The 20,204-nt window shown below is 47.9% G+C and overlaps 1 protein-coding gene across 2 annotated transcripts in view; it reads left to right on the top strand.

Annotated features, from left to right (window-relative positions):
• Positions 1-20,204, top strand: part of LMF1 (lipase maturation factor 1) — a 201,654-nt gene that overhangs the window by 54,569 nt on the left and 126,881 nt on the right. For both annotated transcript variants that reach the window (XM_054080399.1, XM_054080398.1), the window contains one exon: positions 7,345-7,493. In XM_054080399.1, coding sequence (XP_053936374.1) covers positions 7,482-7,493 — 12 coding nt within the window. In that variant the 5' untranslated portion in view covers positions 7,345-7,481. The remainder of the gene's footprint in view (positions 1-7,344; positions 7,494-20,204) is intronic.

Below are 20,204 nucleotides of genomic sequence, written 5' to 3'. Positions count from 1 at the left end.
GCTTTTAAAAGTTTTTATGTTAAATTTTTTTTTTTCTGTGTGGTTTATACTTTAAGAACAAAAGTTATTGATAACATTTTCCAAATCTTCCAACAACATCAAGAACTCTTCTGTTGGCTGCAGAAATGTGCACTTATCACCAGTCTCTTATCTCTTTGCCAGATGAAAAGTTTGAAACATTTAATAAAGGTGATGGTTGGGGAAAGTGGGTGCAGCGGAGATTGACCGCATGAAGATGCCATCCAGAGGGACCTGGAGAGGTGGGGCTGTGCGAACCTCATGAGGTTCAACAAGGCCAAGGGCAAGGTCCTGCGCTTGGGTCAGGGCAATCTCTAGTACAAATCCAGGCTGGATGGAGAGTGGATTGAGAGCAGCCCTGAGGAGTAGGACTTGGAGTGATGGTGGGTAAGAAGCTCAACATCCATTTACCATGAGTGGCTTTTAGGGTGGGTGTGTGCTTTTTCATGAGGTTTAGCTTTCAAAGTAGGAAGAGAGGGCTAAGTTTGATGAGACTGTTCTTCACGGCAACATGTACTTATTAAAAGAAGCATCGATACATCAGTTTGGAGCATTTCCTATTTCCATCTGCCTTTCTGTTTATGGGAGGTAAGTGAGGATGGCAGCGGGAGGGAGGACCCCCTGATGGGGAAGGTGATAGGGATGAATGATGGGGCGGAGCACCCTGGCAGATTAACATCTCATTGCTCACTGCTGGACACAGCTCCATTTGCGTCAGTTGAAGCACACGTGGTAGCTACAACGGGCATTGCAGACTGAAGTCCTTGGTCAGGATATGCTGTAGTCATCAACGTAACCCGTACAGTTTTCAACAGGTGTTTTAACGCTATAACTGAATTTATCTGATAGTAAATCTCAGGGAGATGGAGAGGAGAGGCGCAGTTAATCCAATTCCAGGGTAAGTCAGTCCATATTGGGTATCTCCTGCGCTGGCTGCTGGGCACTGTGACACCCAATATCGCAGGGAGACAGCTGCATGCCCACTCCTGGTGCACGAGCTGCGGAGAGCGCGGCAAAACACATAGAAGCATTTGTCTGTGCTGTGCAAACATGCTGTCTCTAAACTGGATGCATAGATATGTGCGTACAAAAAAAAAGAGGTTGGCGGTTCATCTTATTCCATATTTTAAGAAGAGAAGGGAAGTACTGAAAGGGGCTCCAGGAAAGCTGAGGAGGGGGGCTCTTGATCAGGGAGTGCAGGGATAGGACAAGAGGGGAACGGTTTTCAGCTGAAAGACGAGAGATTGAGATGAGATGTCAGGAAGAAATGTTTTGCCGTGAGGGTGGGGAGGCCCTGGCCCAGGTTGCCCAGAGCAGTGGTGGCTGCCCCATCCCTGGAGGTGTTCAAGGCCAGGTTGGATGGGGCTTTTGTCAACCTGACCCAATCAGAGGTGTCTGTGCCCACGACAGGGGTTGGAACTGGATGGGCTTTAAGGTCCTTTCCAACCCAAACCATTCCATGATAAAAAAAAATAGGTTTTACTGGAGGTTTTTTCCGTCTCTGTTTATAGGGTTGGATTTCTGGATGAACATTTTGTGTTGGTATCTGAAGGCTTTCTGTCCTTCTGTGTCTCATTGCTTTCTCCCCCATTGTCCGTGTGAAAGCAAAACTGGTTTGGAATGCAGGGAGGCTGAAGGGTGGGAAGGGGTTGCACTGGGTTTCTTCTCTGGCAGCAAACATGGGTAACTTGGCTGGGTTTTTTGCACTGAGTATTTGATGGTAAATAGTAAAGATGAGAATTGGAAATCTTAATGATATAATAGTATATAATCTACATTCCATTAGAAATAATACTCTCTATAGGGAGCTGTAATAGGACTGCTTTGGCCTTTTCTGGACACCGTTCATAGCAAATTGATGGGGTTTTTAACATGTTAAGCACCAATAATGCTTTCTACAGCACATCAGATGTTCCTGCCAGCGCGTACAGTCTTTGCCGAAGGACTCAGTGAGACCGCGTGGTCCTGGCATTCACAGTTCCTCTTTAAAGCAGCAAATGGGTTTTGACTCTAGACATTGCTTGATGTTGAGCTGAATTTCCTAGCTTTTAGATAATTTTGAAGAAGAAAAACATTTGAAAACCCTAAAAGGAAAACGGGAAAGCTCTTTTTTTTTGTTTGTTTTTGCTTCCTCCCCTTCCTTGTCTTTCCTGTCCCCCCCAGCACATCCTCCCTGCTTCTCCTCCTCTGCCCCAACAGAGACCTCTAGAAAATGCCAATCTCTGGATTTTGCTACACCAAGTTGGAACTCGTAGCAAACATTCCAAATGCATGTGGGGCAAGTGCAGCCACCATTGGCAGTTTATTTTGTTTTAATTCTTCTCTCCCTCCCACCCCCCCTCAAAAAAAGAAAAAAACCCTGTGGCTCCCTCTCCGGCTGTGCTGGAGATAACAATGGGGCGCTTTGTGCCGCGCTGCAGCTGCTGAAATTTGACTAGATCCAACTGAAGAAAACAGGAGCAGGTGGGTCAACAACGTGACCCTTTCGTTCCCAGCAGTATCAGTGTGTGCCGGGGCCGGAGGGACCGGGGCGGAGGTGAGCCCTGGGGTTTAGCCCAGGCCAGGAGAATGGGTTGGTTGGAGCTATGAGGATGGGAGCTGCCTTTCCGAGATAGCCCCGATGCCTCAAAATATCATGGGGTTTGCTGCTGTTTATAAAATGGGCTTAGCTCCAGAAATGCTCAGATTGGGCAATGTCGCTGTGTGTGATCAACTGGCATTGCTATGAAAGAGATCTTTGCTCTGTTACCGGTGCTGTGATGCCCACGTTGCCACTAGTTTCTCAGTGTGTGTGATGCTTCGTGGCCGCTCTGCGAATGCCCCTAAAGCATCTGATGCCCAGTGCTTCCCCTTCCCTCTTGCAGCCCCGAGCAGGGGATTATTGATTCCCTGTCTGGGTCTGCTCAGGTTATGGAGATGACCCTTCATGGCCATGGTTTTGCTGTGCTAGAACTGTCCTACAAAGTGCTGAGGGTGGGAATTTCTGCAGCTTGGATGAGGGTTCGGTATGTGGTTCTTGGTACATTTGGTGGAGACGGCGATGTGGTTGTGTTGAGCACCTTTGCCTGGCGGCGTCACCGGTCCCACTGCCAGCAGCAAGTACATCTCATCAGCATTGCCCACTGGGGGGCAAGAAGAGGAGGATAGGGGCAGGGAGGAAAATACTGTTGTTACTTAGCTGCATGGGTTAGCCAAGTGCCAGTTGTGCTTAAAGTCTTCCTTGCCAAGATGTGATGACTTGGTTGATTCCTTGCAGGCGCGTTTGGGCTTTGGGAGCCTCAAAAGCTGTGTTAAAAGGTGGCAATGCTCAATCTTCAGCAGACACATGGTTACGGCCTTAAACCTGTCTAAGATTGCAAGGGATTTTGAGTCTGAGGCATTAAAGGGTAGACGGGAACAACTGTTTGTAAGTCAGCAGTAGAAATGCATGGTTTCTGTTGATGGATCTTGTAATCTTGCGTTCTAATATCAGTTTACAATGAAGAAAATGTGGGGTGGAGCAGAGCTCCCTGCTTTTAGTCTGTGATGTGGGGACAGTTGTGTTGAACAGCGTGTTCACGTCTTCGAAAAGTCTTCACAATTTGGCTGTAATTTTTAGCAGAAGACGAGTGCAGGAATAGGACAAGAGGGAATGGTTTTCAGCTGAAAGAGGGGAGATTGAGATGCGATCTTGGGAAGAAATGTTTTCTTGTGAGGGTGGGGAAGCCCTGGCCCAGGTTGCCCAGAGCAGTGGTGGCTGCCCCATCCCTGGAGGTGTTCCAGGCCAGGTTGGATGGGGCTTTTGTTGACATGATCTAGTGGGAGGTGTCCCTGCCCATGGTGGGGATTCTATGATGTGTGTAGCATCTTGGATAATCCCACCATCACGAGGGCTTGTATTGCTTATGGAATAACATCAAGCAGTACTTTGTTTGCATAAGGTGAAGCCTGTAAGAGGAGTAACAGATTACTGTCAGGATGAGCCTCTGCTAAATGGGGAAAGGGCGAGCAGTGACAGCTTTGGCGGTGGGTCCGGAGTGGGAGGGCTGCTGCAGGGAAGGGCCCAGGGTGAGGAGCCGCTTGGGGTGGAAGGAAGATGGATGGCAGCTGGAGAGGAGCTTCCGCTGCCCAGGGCAGGGTATGAGGCTGTTTGGGTGATGTGTGCTAGTATGGAAAATTGATCTGCATGACCACATTACCAGATGTGGAGACTCAATCCGTCAGGAAGAGGGCTGTTAATAAATCAGAGCCTCTCCGTGCAGATCTGCATCTTGGACTGGGTTTTTAGCCGAAGCTTGCCGTGATCTGATACGAAGGTCAGAGGCAGAGCACAGCACAGCGCTTCATCTGCGCTAGTACATCTGCCCTTGCCCTCCGCGGGTATGGAGCAACCAGAGCCGGACAGGATTTAGCTGCAAGCTGAGGAGGTTTAGAGGGAGACTTCTGAATCGACACTGTGACCGTAGTTTGTCCTTGGCTGCACTTGCCGTTAAACCCTGTTTGGTGCTGGCTTAGCTACGCGCGCTGCCAGCCCCGTTGTCAGCAGCGGGTAATTTAAGAGGTTTCTTCTAACAGCTGGCAGCACTGTTTACTCCGTCCTCCCACCGCGGCGCTGAGCTGTCCCCCTCGCTGGCACCGTTCGCCTCAGATTATGCTGTTGGACTCACAGCCGGGTGGTGGTGGTGCCAGGATTCAAAGTTGTCGCTTTGGAACAAGGAGCACAGGTGCAGGCTGAACTCATGAGCCTCGGAGGCCACATACCGGGAAGGCTTCAGCTTCACTCCGGACACACACGCACTCATGCACGCGTCCCTGCATGCCAGATGCATGTTCGTATAACCCATCTAATGCGAAAGAAATGTATCACTCACGATTGCACCATCCTTTCATGTCCCTTCCTTCCATGAATGCATGCTCATATCACACATTTAATGTGCAAGAAATGTGTAATGCAGGATCACACCATCCTTTCGAGCCCCTTTCCTCCACTCACGCAAACACCTCTGTAAGAAATTTGCTTAAAAATAACATTAAAAAATTGCCTGCTGAGTCCTGCTCCGTGAGAGACAATGCTGCTCCGCAAAGGGAGATGTCTACATAGGGGTGTAAAGGCCGTTTAGAGACTAGTTGAGGCTCTGAGCCCCCTGATCCAGTGGGGGGTGTCGCTGCCCGTGGCAGCAGGGCTGGAACTGGATGGGCTTTGGGGTCCGTTCCAACCCAAACCATTCCACGATCCTACGAGATGCAGAGGTGCCTGTCTTCCTGCTCAGCCAGCCAGCATGCGTCCTATACGTCTGCAGGGGAACACAGGAATTACCATATGAAAACGCTGATAACAGTGGGATTCTTGTGCAGGCAGAACTGAAGGAGACGTATGACCAGTTTGGTGCCAGTTAGACCCATAACTGCTGTTTGCGGCTGTGTTCAGTAACAGTCAACTTTTCACATTTTGTGTTGGCCATTGCTTTCCTGGTGCAGCTGCTTTGATAACAATATACCTCGTTTCTCCTTGCAGAAGTGCTAATTCTGGCAGTTGGGGTGTCTGTTCCAGAAACCAAAGGATTTATGGAGGGAGAATGGAGATGTTTTAGAAGCTGGTTCACATATAATAATATTCTTGTCAAAAACATGCCAACGCATTACATTTTGATTCAAAGGACCTCGTACATATTAAGAAAGAGATTGCATGACTGCTACTTCAAATATTTTAAAGCAAATTCAACATGGTCTTGCTCACATGACGAAGTCATGGAATCATGGAAGGATTTGGGTTGAAAGGGAACACAGAGCCCATCCAGATCCACCCTCCTGCCATGGGCAGGGGCACCTCGCACTGGATCAGGGGCTCCAAGCCCCATCCAACCTGGCCTTGAACACCTCCAGGGATGGGGCAGCCACCACTGCTCTGGGCAACCTGGGCCAGAGCCTCCTCACCCTCACAGCAAAACATTTCTTCATGAGATCTCATCTCAATCTCCCCCCTTTCAGCTTCTAAGCCCATTTTAAGACTTCTAGACCTTTAGCTCATGCAGTGTAGCTGTCATCCCAACCCCACTGTGCCTACTAAACCATGTCCCAAAGTGCCACAGCTGCATGTTGTTTGAACCCTTTGAGAGATGGAGACTTCATAATTTCCCTGGGCAGCCTCTTCCAATGCTTCACCACTCTATTGGTTCCCACTTGGAACCGAAAGGAAGGAAAATGGGTACAAGTGACCCACAGGCACTGTCTGGTTTAATTTTTGTAGATGTAGGTGGGAATTCCAGCATCTTAAATGGCTCCAAGGAGGTTGCTGAGTTTTCAGGAGTTGTTCATTTGGTGTGCCATTCGGTGTCATCTTTAGTTTTTTCATGGCTTCAGAGTGCAATGGAATCGCACAGAAATATTTGAAGATAAGACTGTGTCATTGGAGGTGGGACAAAGTTGGAGTCATTTGGTTTTGGCATCGGTATCTCATGACTTAAAGCTGTAGTGGAGGTTGGGCTTCACCTGTCCAAACAGAACGGCTGTGTTCTGGCTCTTCTTCCTGAACAATCATTTCAATATTTGTACTCTGTGCTGGGCTGGAAAATGCAAAGTGCAGATTTGCATGAAGTAGGTTGTAGTTTGTCTTCTCCAATGTGCCCGATACCCCAGGTAACAGGTTTGCTCTGTGCTTACAAGGTGGTGCTCTGCCCTCTGCTCTCCTGGTATCCAATCTAGAGTCGTTGTGCCAAATCCAGCAACACGGAAAACCAGCCTGATGGGTGATTTGGACTTTTTTCATTGTGATTTGTCTTAATTATTAAAAGATCTGAGGCTTCTAGTTGTGTGTTAGTGTTGCTGATGGTTAGGACAATGTGATTTTAATCATCCTATTTTGAAAATAAAGACTACCACGGTTTTGCGTATGAATCCAGTAAAGTCAGTGGGACATTGGCAATGACTCAGTTGATCCATGCTCTGCATGATAGTGACACTGATCAGTTTAGTGCCTGGGTTCACCTTCCTGATTCACAGGGTGCCCGAATTGCCTTTTCCTTTCCTTTGTAAGAGCTCATATCTTTTTTTCTTTCACTTCACGCCGCATAAAATGGCAGAAGTCTCGGTCTGCGCTCCTGGAGAGTAACACAACCCAGTGCACCAAACGTAGGTGCGTGTTGTCCGTGTTATGGCGTAAAGCATCTGAATTCCTAGTGTGTGATGGGTGTGTTAGGGCGGAGTTGGCATCGAGTTCCCCCAAGTTAAACATAAAAAACATTACAAGTTTAGTTTTATTCTTGGGTGTTTAAAATTTGTGGGAGGATAATTTATAGGATTCTACAATAACTTTTTTTCTTTTTCATTTCTCACGTGTTGGCACTGCAGGATGGGAATCACAGCTCCTGGAAACAGGGTTCCTGGGGATCTTCCTCTGCCCGCTCTGGACCCTCTCCCGCCTGCCGCAACACTGTCCTCCTTCCAACATCGTCATCTGGGGCTTTCGGTGGCTGATTTTCAGGATCATGCTCGGAGCGGTGAGTGGACTTCACATTTTTGCTTTTGGGAGGTGATGGCAAAAGGAGTGTCTCATCCAGGCAGGGAACCCTGGTCCAGCACATTGGAGTCCTGCGGGTTAGGAACTTTTCTGGTGAAGAAGTGTGTAGCAGGAAATACTTCAAGCTCTGATGCACGGAGTCTTTTGCCTGGTTATAGGTGTTTATTTAAGGAGGACAAATAGAGGAATAGGAATGTTGGTGCTGCTCTTGTGATTGGCTCTTGAAAAGGAATAAAAGCGAAGTTTGAGACTTGGGCATTGTGGCTTTTTGATAAGACGGCTGGGAATTCCCAGCAACCAAGAGCTTTACCCTGAATTATGTTTTCTTTATGTGTGCTTTACTGAAATGTCATTCTCTGCTCCCTGCGTTTAAGGAGAACAATTGCTGTCTTACTGTCCCAGCACCAGTGGAAATTCCCAAGTAGCTTGTAAGAGAGTCCCTCAGGAATTGGCACATCCTTGTTAAAATAAAGGTGTGGTAGGGGTGTTATCCTGTCATCTGGATCCACATCTTCGACTTTTCAAACTATACCAAAACTTTAAGCTAAGGATCATCACTGTAGAAGGATGTTGCGGGCAGGTGACCTGTGAGTCAGGGCACCTTTTGCGGGCAATGGTCCTGTGACCATTGACTCTAAAATCCTTCTCTCGTCCCATCTCTTAAAGTGCTTGAATCAATAAGCTCTTAGTTATCTGCCTGCTCTTATAAAATAAGTAGAAGACAGACTTTTTTTGTCTTAACCTTAATGTTACCTGTTTTCAAGACAACTGTGTTAGTAGAGAATGTGTTATCGTAGCAGATGCTCTTGGCAAAGTGTGCTGTATGTCCTATCACTCCAGGCCCTTGTAAAAAGATCCTCCCCAGCTTTCCTGGAGCCCCTTTCATTACTGGAAGCTGCTCTCAGTCTCCCTGGAGCCTTCTCCAGCCTGAACAACCCCAACTCTCTCAGCCTGTGCTTACATAGGAGATGCTTCAGATCTTGGATCATTTTTGTGGCCTTCTCTGGACCTGTTCTGACAGTTCCCTATCCTTCTTATGTAGGGGACTCCAGAACTGGGCACAGGACTCCAGGTGAGGTCTCATAAGAGCAGAGTAGAGGGAGATAATCCCCTCCCTTGCCCTGCTGGCCATGCTTTTTTTGATGTAGCCCAGGATCTGGTTGTATCTGTCCCTGCTGATTTGTGATATATATTCTGAATTATGGAACAGCTTGGATAGAAAGGAAAACTATGCTCACCGGACATCTTTGTTACTGTTATCTTTGTCCTGCTTTCGTTTTATCTGGACAGTAATAACCCTTGCGTTATTTTAGGGAGTGCTCTCTGCAGAGGAGTTGCCGCCCTCGCGCCCCTCGACTGTCTGGATTACTGATATGTCAGTAACAGGCGTGGGAGAGGAAAACATGGAAAGGTCATTAGATGGGGATCCATGTAAGCAAGTGGAAATCGGTGATTGATGATATCTTTAGAGTTTCAGGGCCCAAACACGTGTATGTTTCCTTCTCAGCTGGGGTAATGACGCTTGCAGGGACCAGGAAGCGAATGTAATGCGTGAAACCGAAGTATCCTCTGGAGCGCAGGTGCACCTGCTCCCAGACCATCTTTGGTTTCTTCCCTAATCTAGGCAGGAGGTGGAACATGTGCACAAATGTGGGCTGAAGGAGGTTTTTCCCAGGGGTGGAATTGGCAGTCGTTATATCTTACACAGAAGGAAAGGTTGACTTGCCAACCCAGTTCTCCAGGGACTCTTTGAGCTGGTTGAGGTAAAGCTTTCCTCATAAAACGTCGTCCTCCAAACAAACAGCGTTCCTTGGGATCGGCTTGGTTCTCCTCACCTTGCGTTGGATGTTAGGTGAGCAGTGCCACGTGCAGGCTAGAAACACAACTTAGATGGGCAGGGACACCTCCCACTGGATCAGGGGCTCCAAGCCCCATCCAACCTGGCCTGGAACACTTCCAGGGATGGGGCAGCCACCACTGCTCTGGGCAACCTGGGCCAGGGCCTCCCCACCCTTGCAGGAAAACATTTCTTCCTAGTATCTCATCTCAATCTCTCTTCTTTCAGCTTAAAACCGTTTCCCCTCATCCTATCCCTGTTCTCCAGATACAGAGAGAGAGCGTGCGAGAAGCAGAACAATCCCGTCTGCGTACTTGGAGGAGGCGAGGAATGCGGGCAGGCTCTGCTGCCGGGGTTTGATTGGCAGGAAGTGCCGGGCTGATCTCAAATATTGCCAGCTTTTTAAAAGGCGTAATTATGTGATTCAATCTATATGTTTGATGTTTCTAATAATCCATTAGTGCAGGATGTAAAGACGGATGCTTCTTAGGAACATGCAGAGGCAACAGAAGAGCGGTCCCTTTGTGTGAGTGAGCAGCTTGTTAGGAAATAAGTGGTGCAAACAGGCATTTACAGGGCTGATTTGCCTCAGTAGTGCTCCGTGACTCAATGTCTTTGTCGTTTTGTGTGTGACTCTGTCACTCTTATTTCTTGAAGGTTGGAAGATGCAAAGCGTTGTTTTGTGTTTCCGTGAGGATGAGAGGTGGGTAAGCAGAGCTGGGTGCTAAGTTGCCCAGATGTTAACCAGGGATGTTCTCTGAGCAGCAGCGACTCGCTGGAGGGAGCAGCCTGTGCTCTTGGTGAGGTGCTTTGCTGTTGCCTGGTGGTGATTAGGTGTCTTCCCTCAGCCCTGTCTTAAGTATGTATCCTTTCAGTAGACTTAGTTTGTTTTCCAGCTGCTCAGTTCCCTGTAGAGCCATTGTTGGACTCAGTGTGTTTGATGGTCTGGGGACGGCGGGGCTGTCTGTGCTCTGACCCGGCTCCTCAGACTGGGGCAGACTCTTCTGTGAGCCCCTCACCACAGTCCTGGCATGGTCTCAGCTCCTGGCAGCTATTTAGCTGAACTGTGGATTTTTATAGAATACTAGAATAGGATCATAGAATCATTGATGTGAAAAGGGTCTCTAAACTCATCCAGTCCAACCGTCAGACCAACACCATCGTGCCGACTAAGCCATGTCCCCAAGTGCCATGTCTACACACTTTTCTGAACCCCTCCAGAGACCGAGAATCCCCACTGCCCTGGGCAGCCTCTGCTAGCACTTCACCACTCTGTCAGAGAAGAAATTGTTCCTAATATCCCATCTAAACCTTCCCTGGCACAACTTGAAGCCATTTCCTCTCATCCCATTACTCGTTCTGTGTGAGAAGAAACCAGCACCCTCCTTATAATCACCTGATCCTTAGTGATGGGACTTGTTCAAGGAGTACCTGTGCCTCCCTGGGTCAGTGGAACAGCGTCTTCCCTGCGTCTTGTGGCTTCTCAAAGCCAAGTCCCAGCGGTGCTGTCTGGGCCATGCTCTGGCTGTGCTGCTTTTGTTACCAGGGCTGTGATCATCCTACACAGTGCTAACACCCCATTCAGCAAACGTTAGTCGCGTTCTTTTCTTGCAAAAGGCTTGAAGGTAAATGCTACCTTTGGCAAATTCATATATTCTGTGTATTCACCTGCTGCAGGCGAAAACCTTGGGCTGGAGGAACCCAAATACCCATCGCGTTTGTGCTGGGGCAGGCTGGGAGCAGCTGTGAATTGCTGACACTGTGGTGCTGAAGCTTCGTAGCAGCTCTTAGGTCCTGAAAGCCATTAGCAGTTGCATACATAAACCATAAAATACGGTTTCTGTTTCTTCATCAATTGGGTCTACAAAACGTTGTGTGCACACTTGCTCAGAAATGTGAGAATTTGATTTTCGTCAACACCTGTGTGTGTAGCTATGGTAACGCTGATAAAGCTTAGTAACTGAAAAAACACATGTAAAGGGATAAGAGCATGGGAAAGTGATTTAATGAGGTTTTGGGAAGAACCCTGCCAAGGCTCGTCCTTTTTGCCCCTCTTGGTGGATGAATGGTGGTCGCACTGAGTGTCGGGAGCACCTACTAATTTCTCTGCCATGAGGTTTTCCTGCATCTCATGGGCTTTAACACCTGTCTGGCTTGTGTTATGAGGCCACACCATGCTGTGGAGAAGCTCAGGCTGCATTGAGCTGAGTCTTGGCTTGCAAAGGCCAATGCTTTTCACTGTAGACGTGACTTTGATGATGTGCTCACTGATTATTCTCAAGGGTTGCCTCTGCTTGTCACACGCAGCTCCTCTGTCTCCCACCAGAGGGTTTTTTTGACAAGAGGCAGTTAAATGTGGGCCTCTCCTACCATTTAAACAGGATGGGTAGTGAGTTCAGGTCTAACGTCACGCAGTGTTGCCTCTCCCAGCTGGAGGTGAAGTGTGGTGGTAACAGTGGAACAGTGCGAAGAGTTACCAGGTCAAAACCAAAGCAAGCAATGAATCCTCTGCAAAAACTGCGCTGCTGCTGGGGATAGACAACATGTATTAGGGGCTAGGATGGGGAAACAGATCATAGAATCATAAAATTATAGAATAGTTTGGGTTGGAAGGGACCTTAAAGATCCCAAATTGAGCCAAGGGAGAAACCTGGCTGGGTGTGGACAGAGCAGGAGTGAGGCTGTGGCAGCCCCGTGCGCAGCAGGGGATGCTCTGCTGCTCCAAGTGCGGTGCTGGGGTACTTTCCCACTTGGGCAGATTTTTCGAGCTCGTTGCTGCCAAAGTCATGTGTGGCTGAGTTTAGGCCTGCCAAGCTCCATACCAAGGTCTGTCCTGGCCCTCTTACATCTTAACCTAACTGGGGGAGTGTTAAATAGCAGGCAGCTTCGAATGAAGGAGATGCAAGTGGTTTCTGTGAGGGTGTATGACAGCATTTGCACATGTGCTTTGTCCTGTTCATGTTATTTAAGGCTTAGAGATATTTGAAGTGTTTGTGAAGGTTTTTAACGTGTGTCTGGATTGCTTCTGCGGGTGAAGTTAGAGGAGCAAATTGGGCGAGGGAACCCTGCCTGGAAGCGCGAGCTGCTGCTGCTCTGTGTGGCTGCAGCTGTGCAGCTGGCACTCGGAGCAGCGTGGAAAGGTTGTTATCCATTTATGGCTGTTGTTCTTCCTGTGCTCCTAAAGGCACACGGAATGCCTTTAGGTCAGGTTGGACTCGAGGCCAATGAGAAACGAGAGCTGAGGCTGTTTTCTTGTACCAGATCCGATGCGACTGTTTGCTGCTACTTGCAAGTGGCGCCCGATGCTGTTGGGTATCCGTGGCCCCTGTGGAAGCACGAAGCAGTGATGGTGGGCTTCGCTTTATGTAGCTTTTCATCATCTCTATTTAAAACCATCTCTTGTGCCTCTTCCCTACACTCCTTTCTTGTTGTGGGATACAGATGTGGTACCTGGCAGGTTGCTGTAAGACACGCAGCCAGGGACTGAGTGTGTTGTGCTGAGAACACAGATCCCATCCCAGTGCATGTGCTGAGCAAGGGAGGTGTCAGTGGGAATATCTACCAGAAATGGTGATTGGTGGTTGAATCATAGATTTATAGAAACACAGGATGTTTGGGTTGGAAGGGACCTCAAAGCCCATCCAGTTCCACTCCCTGCCATGGACAGGGACACCTCCCAATGGATCCGGTTGCTTCAAGCCCCATCCAACCTGGCCTTGAACACCTCCAGGGATGGGGCAGCCACCACTGCTCTGGGCAACCTGGGCCAGGGCCTCCTCACCCTCACAGGAAAACATTTCTTCCTAGGATCTCATCTCAATCTCCCCTCTTTCAGCTGAAAACCCTTCCCCCTCTTGTCCTGTCCCTGCACTCCCTGATCAAGAGCCCTCCCCAGCTTTCCTGCAGCCCCTGTCAGTACTGGAAGCCGCTCTAAATTCTCCCTGGAGCCTTCTCTTCTCCAGGCTGAACAACCCCAACTCTCTCAGCCCTTCCTTGTGTGGGAGGTGCTCCACTCCTCACCTCATCTCTGTGGCCTCGTCTGAACTCGAGATTCCTACTCTCTTGTTCCTGCTGCATCCCTATTTTGTGGCAGCATAGACATATATATGAGTGAGGCTGTAGTCATGCAACACAGCTTGGTTGGACGGTTAATGAGAGGTGATTATTTCTTAAGAGTTTCCAATAAGCATTTCCCTTCACAAAAGGATGGGTTTGCAGTGCTGTGGTAACAGCGAACAGGCAATGCGTCTGAGATGTGTACATTAGCCCAAGGACTGGGTAGATAATGGTTACCAGCTTGATAATGTGATGTTCTACCAAATAATTAACGCTACTTGAGATGGAAAAGGTTGGGGATCCAAGCATTGGGGGTGTAACAGCACGCTGGGAAACTGGAAGTAAATAGGGAATCAAGGTGAAGCTCTGTCTCACAAAGGATCTCAGCCATATGGAATAAGTTACCAGGGAAGGTGGCTGGAGCAGAGAATGTAAGTTAGTCTGAGACATCTTGATTAGTTTTTGGAGGAAAGGATTGAAGACCATAGTGAAAAAGCAGGGAAACAGGATTTAAAGCACATTACCACTTTAATTTAAAAGTGCCCAAAGCAAGGAAATTCAGATTTAAAGCTGCCACTCTGTCAGTGGCCGATGCAGGTGCTGGGGTTGGGAGGACTCGGCCGGGTCTGTGTCCAGATGGGTCACTGCCCTATGGAATTCTCTCCCACTGGGACTGCGCAGCTTAAGAAAACCTCACACTTGCCCCAAAAATTAGATCCTTTCATGTGCGTGTTCTGTAATAATAGGATAATAATATTCATAATATATATTTATCTTTATATAGTAAAGCAATAATCGTCTACTCTGTGTGCTGTGTCCTTGGTGTCTCCTGTGTACGGTGCCCATAAAGCTGTTGGAGGGCAGCTCGCCACACTGGGCACCAGAGATGAGGTTCTTCTCTCTCTTATGGCCTCAAGTTGTGCCGGGTGAGGTTTAGATTAGATATTGGGAAAAGTGAAAGAGTGGTGAAGCACTGGAACCAACTGCCCAGGGCAATGGTGGAGTCTCCATCCCTAGAGGGGTTCAAAAAACGTGTAGATGTGGCGCTTGGAGTCACGCCTCAGTCGGCATGGTGGTATTGGGCTGACAGTTGGACTGGATGAGCTTTGAGGTCTTTTTCACCCTCAACGATTCCATGATTCTTATCTTCTTGTCTTTGAGATCCCTTCCCAGGATTCACTGCCCCGCTCCTTCTCACGCGGGTGCCTGGTGTGGCAGGTCCTGAGGGGCCTGGTGGGAATTCAGGGAAACCTAAGGGCGTCTTTTCAGCTGTCATTTGTGCTTTGGCGCTCCCTCCCCTTGCTTTACTCTTTGTAAACTAAATTCTTATTAATTTTTTTTTCCCATTTCCTGTATTTCCTTCTCTGAATGCTACTACAGACTGACCTCCCCAAGTCCCAGCTCTGCCTCTCTGAGCAATTCATCCTCAGAAGGTGCTACTGCAGTCCAGAGAAGTCCCGCAGTGGTTTTTGGCAGGCAGAGACTTAGAAAATAATTTAACTCCTAGTGTTTGAACTCTACACAAAAGATATGTTTACCCTTTTACAGGGAAAAAAAAAAATCATTTAACATGACAGACTTGGGAAAGAAATAGTGCAAAAAGATTTATAATAATTAGCAATAAATTCTTCCACAAAATTCTCATCATTTCCTAGTAGATATCGCCCATCTATTGCCATTGGTACAGGTTGCCCAGAGCAGTGGTGGCTGCCCCATCCCTGAAGGTGTTCAAGGCCAGGTTGGATGGGGCTTGGAGCAACCTGATCCAGTGGGAGGTGTGATGCGCTTTGAGGCCCCTTCCAACCTAAACCATCCTATGATTTTATCATTTTCATACAGAGATGTATTTGCACAAAGAAAAGATCAATTATTTCCAGACTGTTTGTGTATCATTAGGTATTTAATCACTTTAAAGATTATATTTTTCTTTTTTTTTCACAATTAGAATTTATCTTTTAACCAACTGCAGTAATTTATTTTCAGGAACTGGTGGTTCGTGTTAAACCTCATTTCTCATGTTTTGTTTTCGCTTGGGTGCTGTTAGAAGTGTCATAACGTGGGTGGCATTTGAAAGGTTACTGGGAAGGGTGGGGACGTGATTAGCTAATAAGGGAGATGAACTTTCTGGCAAAAATAATGAAGACTTTGAAGCAAACAGAATCTGGATGCCTGTAGTAAAATCGCATTAGATGTAATGCAATAAAAGTTGGAATTTAGGCGATCTCTGTAAATAGAAAAGAAAAGAAGAAGAATCAAACGGATGTAGTTGTCATTCCGGTGACAAGCGTGCCCTGATCCTGGGCATTACGGCTCTGAAATGGAGAATAATTATTCTAATTTGTTTTATTACATTAGCGTGGGTAGGAGGAAAGAAAGGGAGCTTTCTTTTATGGCTTTCTCATTATTCATCCGCGAGTGCGGCCAGGCCAGGCTCCCGGCTCCTGCGCTGGGGCTTCATGGGAATTTTTGGAAAATGATGTCTGCAATGTTCTGACCTTTGCCGTCCCAGCTGCAGCCTCCTCCTCTCTGCAGGGATCCCACACTTGACTCCTTAGCAACCTCTTTTGTGCCTCTGATCTCTCTCGGTTTGTCTGGTAATAGCCCTTGGCAGGAAGACTTGTTGTTCTTCGGTGGCTGGAAAAGGCAGAGAGCCCCTAATGCCAAGTACTTTTCCAAATCCCTTTCACCCACTCCTTGCCTTCAAAGTCAATCAGATGCTGGAGCAGCCATGGTGGCTTCTCAAAGGGTCTTTCTGATAGTGGAGGGGAAAACCAGCAACAAACAGAACAACGCAAAAATCAACACTGGTGACTCCTCTTTCGGAAGAGTATTTTCCAGTCTGTGTTTGTTGGTTGCATTTTGTGGTGACTCCAGTTTAGCTTTTGCACTGGACCAACCTGCATCCATTGCAGCAGAATCTGGATGGTCACCTCTTCAGCGGGAATCTTACAGCGCTTGGTGCCCATCCCTGCCTAGGCAGGAGGCTACCAGGCAAGTGGGGTTTGTTCACCTGAAGGTGGACCTTGGAGAGAACCTTGGAGAGAACCTGGAGTCTTGTCCTATGTCCTGCTGGTGTTGGAGCAAGACTAACATTCTCCAGCTGATGGGGAAGTCCCATCCACTTGGCAGAGGCTTTGAACCCAAGTAGGGTTGACTCAGAAGTGATGGGCAAGGTACAGAATCAGAGAATCATAGAATGGTTTGGTTTGGAAGGGACTTGAAAGATTACCGAGTTCCAACCCCTCTGCCATGGGCAGGGACACCTTCCACTGGATCAGGTTGCTCAAAGCCTCATTGAACCTGGCCCTGAACACCTCCAGGGTTGGGGAAGCCACAATAAAGCTACTTAAGGAGTGGTGCCATCTGATGAGCACAAGCTGGTTGTTCTCTGGCTCAGGAGGAGGTGTTGTAGCCTGTTATTTCTCTCTTTGCATGGGAGAAGCAGGAGAGATCTGAATTACCAGCTGTTCATTTCGTGAGAGGTTTGTATGAACATCATGTACAGCTCTTAAAGCCTTTAGTTTGCTACTGTCAGACTGTTAGAAGAACATTTCCAAAACACCTGTGTTGTGTCTTCCCTATGTGGCATTTCCAAAAGAAGGGAATAAGACATGCAATCCAGACCATTCTTCCTGCTTGAATTCTCTGGTAGAGCCTGTAGGTGGGAGGTGGGGCTCCATGTGGAGGGTCAGCATAGCTCTGGACCACATCCAGTCCTGCCTCAGCACGGTGCTTGGCTGGCCCAGCACCAGACCTCTCTGCAGTTGAAGATTTGGGCTCATAAATGATGCAAATATTTAAATTTAAATATTTAATTTCCCTAGCCATAACGTGAGCCTTGAGGCAGAAAAGGACCGTAGAAAATGTATTGAATTTTCGGAAAGCTCGAGCCTTTGCCGGTCTTGGGAATGAAATACTATGTCTACTATGAGATATATTGGAAAATAGCAGCCTTCCAGTACTGAAAGGGGCTCTTGATCAGGGAGGGCAGGGAGAGGATGAGGGGGACTGGTTTTCAGCTCAGAGAGGGGAGATTGAGATGAAATCGTAGGGAGAAATGTTGTTTTGTTGGATCGGGAGGTCCTGGCCCAGGTTGCCCGGAGCAGTGGTGGCTGCCCCATCCCTGGAGGTGTTCAAGGCCAGGTTGGATGGGGCTCGGAGCCCCTGATCCAGTGGGAGGTGTCCCTGCCCATGGCAGGGGATGGAACTGGATGGGATTTGAGGTCTCTTCCAACCCAAACCATTTTTTTGATTCTATGTAAAAAGGTCCTAAACTGATGTTGTGGAGCCCAGAGGGAGTTTTACACATCCAGCAGAGGGATTGTGCTGCTGCTGTAGCATCGCACCCATTGCGCTCATCCTTCACCTGCAGAATACAATATTTGGGCATGATATTTTTTATTGAAGCTGAATAAAATCCTCATTTTTTCACAGTTTATCTTTTCAAACACAGAAGGAACTTGAAGCAGGAAGGGAACAGGCTGGGTGACCTGGTGCGTGACAACAGGAGAACTCCAAATGCTTTAATATTTCTGGTGTGGTCTGAAGGCACCGTGTCCGATCCCATGGGCTGCTGGGCTCCAACGAGGCTGGGGAGCAGTGTAGCTGTCTGAGCCCCTGCAGCCCTGTCTGATAGTCCTGAAACAAGTCTATATTTTAATTTTTAACTTTGTAAAGCTCCTTCCTCTTCCATCAGCTGGGAGTCTAAATTGCAGCTAGTTTGTCTATAAAATATATTTATATATTTGGCTTTCAAAAGATGCTGAAACCACTTTTTCTGTCAATGGCAGAGGCTGGTGGGTGACTGAGTCCGTGAAGGCACTGGTTGGGATTATCTCTGGGAGCTAAACACTCTGGGAGCGGTTCATATTCATAAGAAAAAGTAAAATCTGGATTTTAGGATTGCCTTTTGTTGATTTATTTTTTTTTTTCATTTTCACCCAATTTTTTGTATTGCGAAGCACAGAATGAAGGTCTTTAAATTGACTTTAAATTTATAACGCTGGTGCCCCGTACCCCACCCTGCTCTCTGGGATCAATAGGGGTTTTGCAGACATAGCTTGAGTCACCAGGCTTTTTCTCAGCTTCCCGTGGTATTGGCCTGTCTGTACCATTTCTTTTTTTTTTTTCAGAATTAATTTTGGGCTGAAAAAGTCTCAAAGAGGGCTTTGTTCCTCCTTGACACTCACTCCAGGGGAAAAAAAAAAAAAAAAAAAAAAAGAAAAAAAAGAGGAAAAGAAAAAAAACCGTGGAAAATCTGACATCTGCATTGTAGAGAAAAATCAATAGATAGGGAGGAATATAATTATCCCCCACTCCTGAAAGAATTTTTAAGATAGTTTCTGTAACAGTGACTCATATCGGCTTAGCACTTGAATGACATTTTAATTATTTAGGCTTTTTTGCAGTTTGAATCACCAAAGTACAGCAGCCTGAAAGGAGTACAGTTGGGCAGAGCAATCTGCAGGAGATTGGAGCTGTTGGAATGGGTCCAGAGGAGGCCACGGAGATGATCCGAGGGCTGAGGCACCTCTGCTATGAGGACAGGCTGAGAGAGTTGGAGTTGTTCAGCCTGGAGAAGAGAAGACTCCAGGGAGACCTTAGAGCAGCTTCCAGTGCTGAAAGGAACTCCAGGAAAGCTGTGGAGGGGCATTTTATGAGGGCTTGGAGTGTTAGGATGAGGGGGAATGGCTTTAAATTGGAAGAGTGAAGCTTTCCATTCGACATTGTGAAGAAATTCTTCACCATGAGGGTGGTGAGGCCCTGGCCCAGGTTGCCCAGAGCAGTGGTGGCTGCCCCATCCCTGGAGGTGTTCCAGGCCAGGTTGGATGGGGCTTGGAGCCCCTGATCCAGTGGGAGGTGTCCCTGCCCATGGCAGCAGGGCTGGAACTGGATGGGCTTTAAGGTCCCTTCCAATCCAAACCATTCTATGAAGAAGAAAAGGCAGGATTTGGTGTGTCAGAGTTCAGCCACTTCCCTCTCTTTGAGCTGAGCAGTGGTTGAGCAGGAGCTGCGTAGCTTGGGGGCGTGCAGGGCAGGATGCTGCATCACTCCACAGTGATGGTGGTGGAGCACCCCTGGGTCCCTGAGTCATGTTTCCTGGCATCAAGTAAATAAGGAAACAGTTTATCTAGTTTAGAAGCATAAAATCCTCCCAGAGCTGTCTGCGATGGTGCATCCCAGACTGTTGCTTCTGCCTGGGTTTGGTCTTTTGAGGAAGGGGGTTGGGGACAAAAGTGGGGCTTAGGGGGAAGAGGGAGTAAGGGCAGTGCTGTGGGTTTTGTTTGGGTGTAGGTAGCTTTAATTAGAAGGGAATCAGCTAAGAGTGAACACAGAAAGGAGAAAAGGAGAGGTCTGAAGTAAAACTGGAGAGCAATGGCTGTGACCAGTGCCCATCTGTGGGGGGCAGAGATGGGGTGAGAGCTTATGGAGCTGGAGGTTGGAGCTGAGTGGGCCTTCCCTGGAGGATGCTCCCTCTCGTCTCCGTTGTGGTGGCTGAGCTGCATCCAGGTGGAACAACAGCCGTGAGTTGTGCAGTGAGCAGTCGAGTTGAGAGTGGGGAGATTGGGGAGATTGGGGATGAGTTTCTGTGATGCTCGTTGTCTATGGTAGCTGTGACATGGACGTGGTGGAAGGAATCCTCTCCATGTCTCCTGGGATTGACCTGCACAGTTTCTGAAGCATTCTATGATATCTTATCTGTAGCTGATAAATAAAATAAAAGGACGGTGACAAAAGCCACCAGTGACACCTGCAGCACGTCCAGGGTGTTATAGGTGACCATGAAGGCTTACACAC

This window comes from Cuculus canorus, chromosome 15 (assembly GCF_017976375.1).
Source record: "Cuculus canorus isolate bCucCan1 chromosome 15, bCucCan1.pri, whole genome shotgun sequence".
Lineage (NCBI taxonomy): Eukaryota > Metazoa > Chordata > Aves > Cuculiformes > Cuculidae > Cuculus > Cuculus canorus.
Note: the sequence above shows the minus strand (reverse complement) of the source record. Positions and strands in the feature narration are given on the sequence as shown.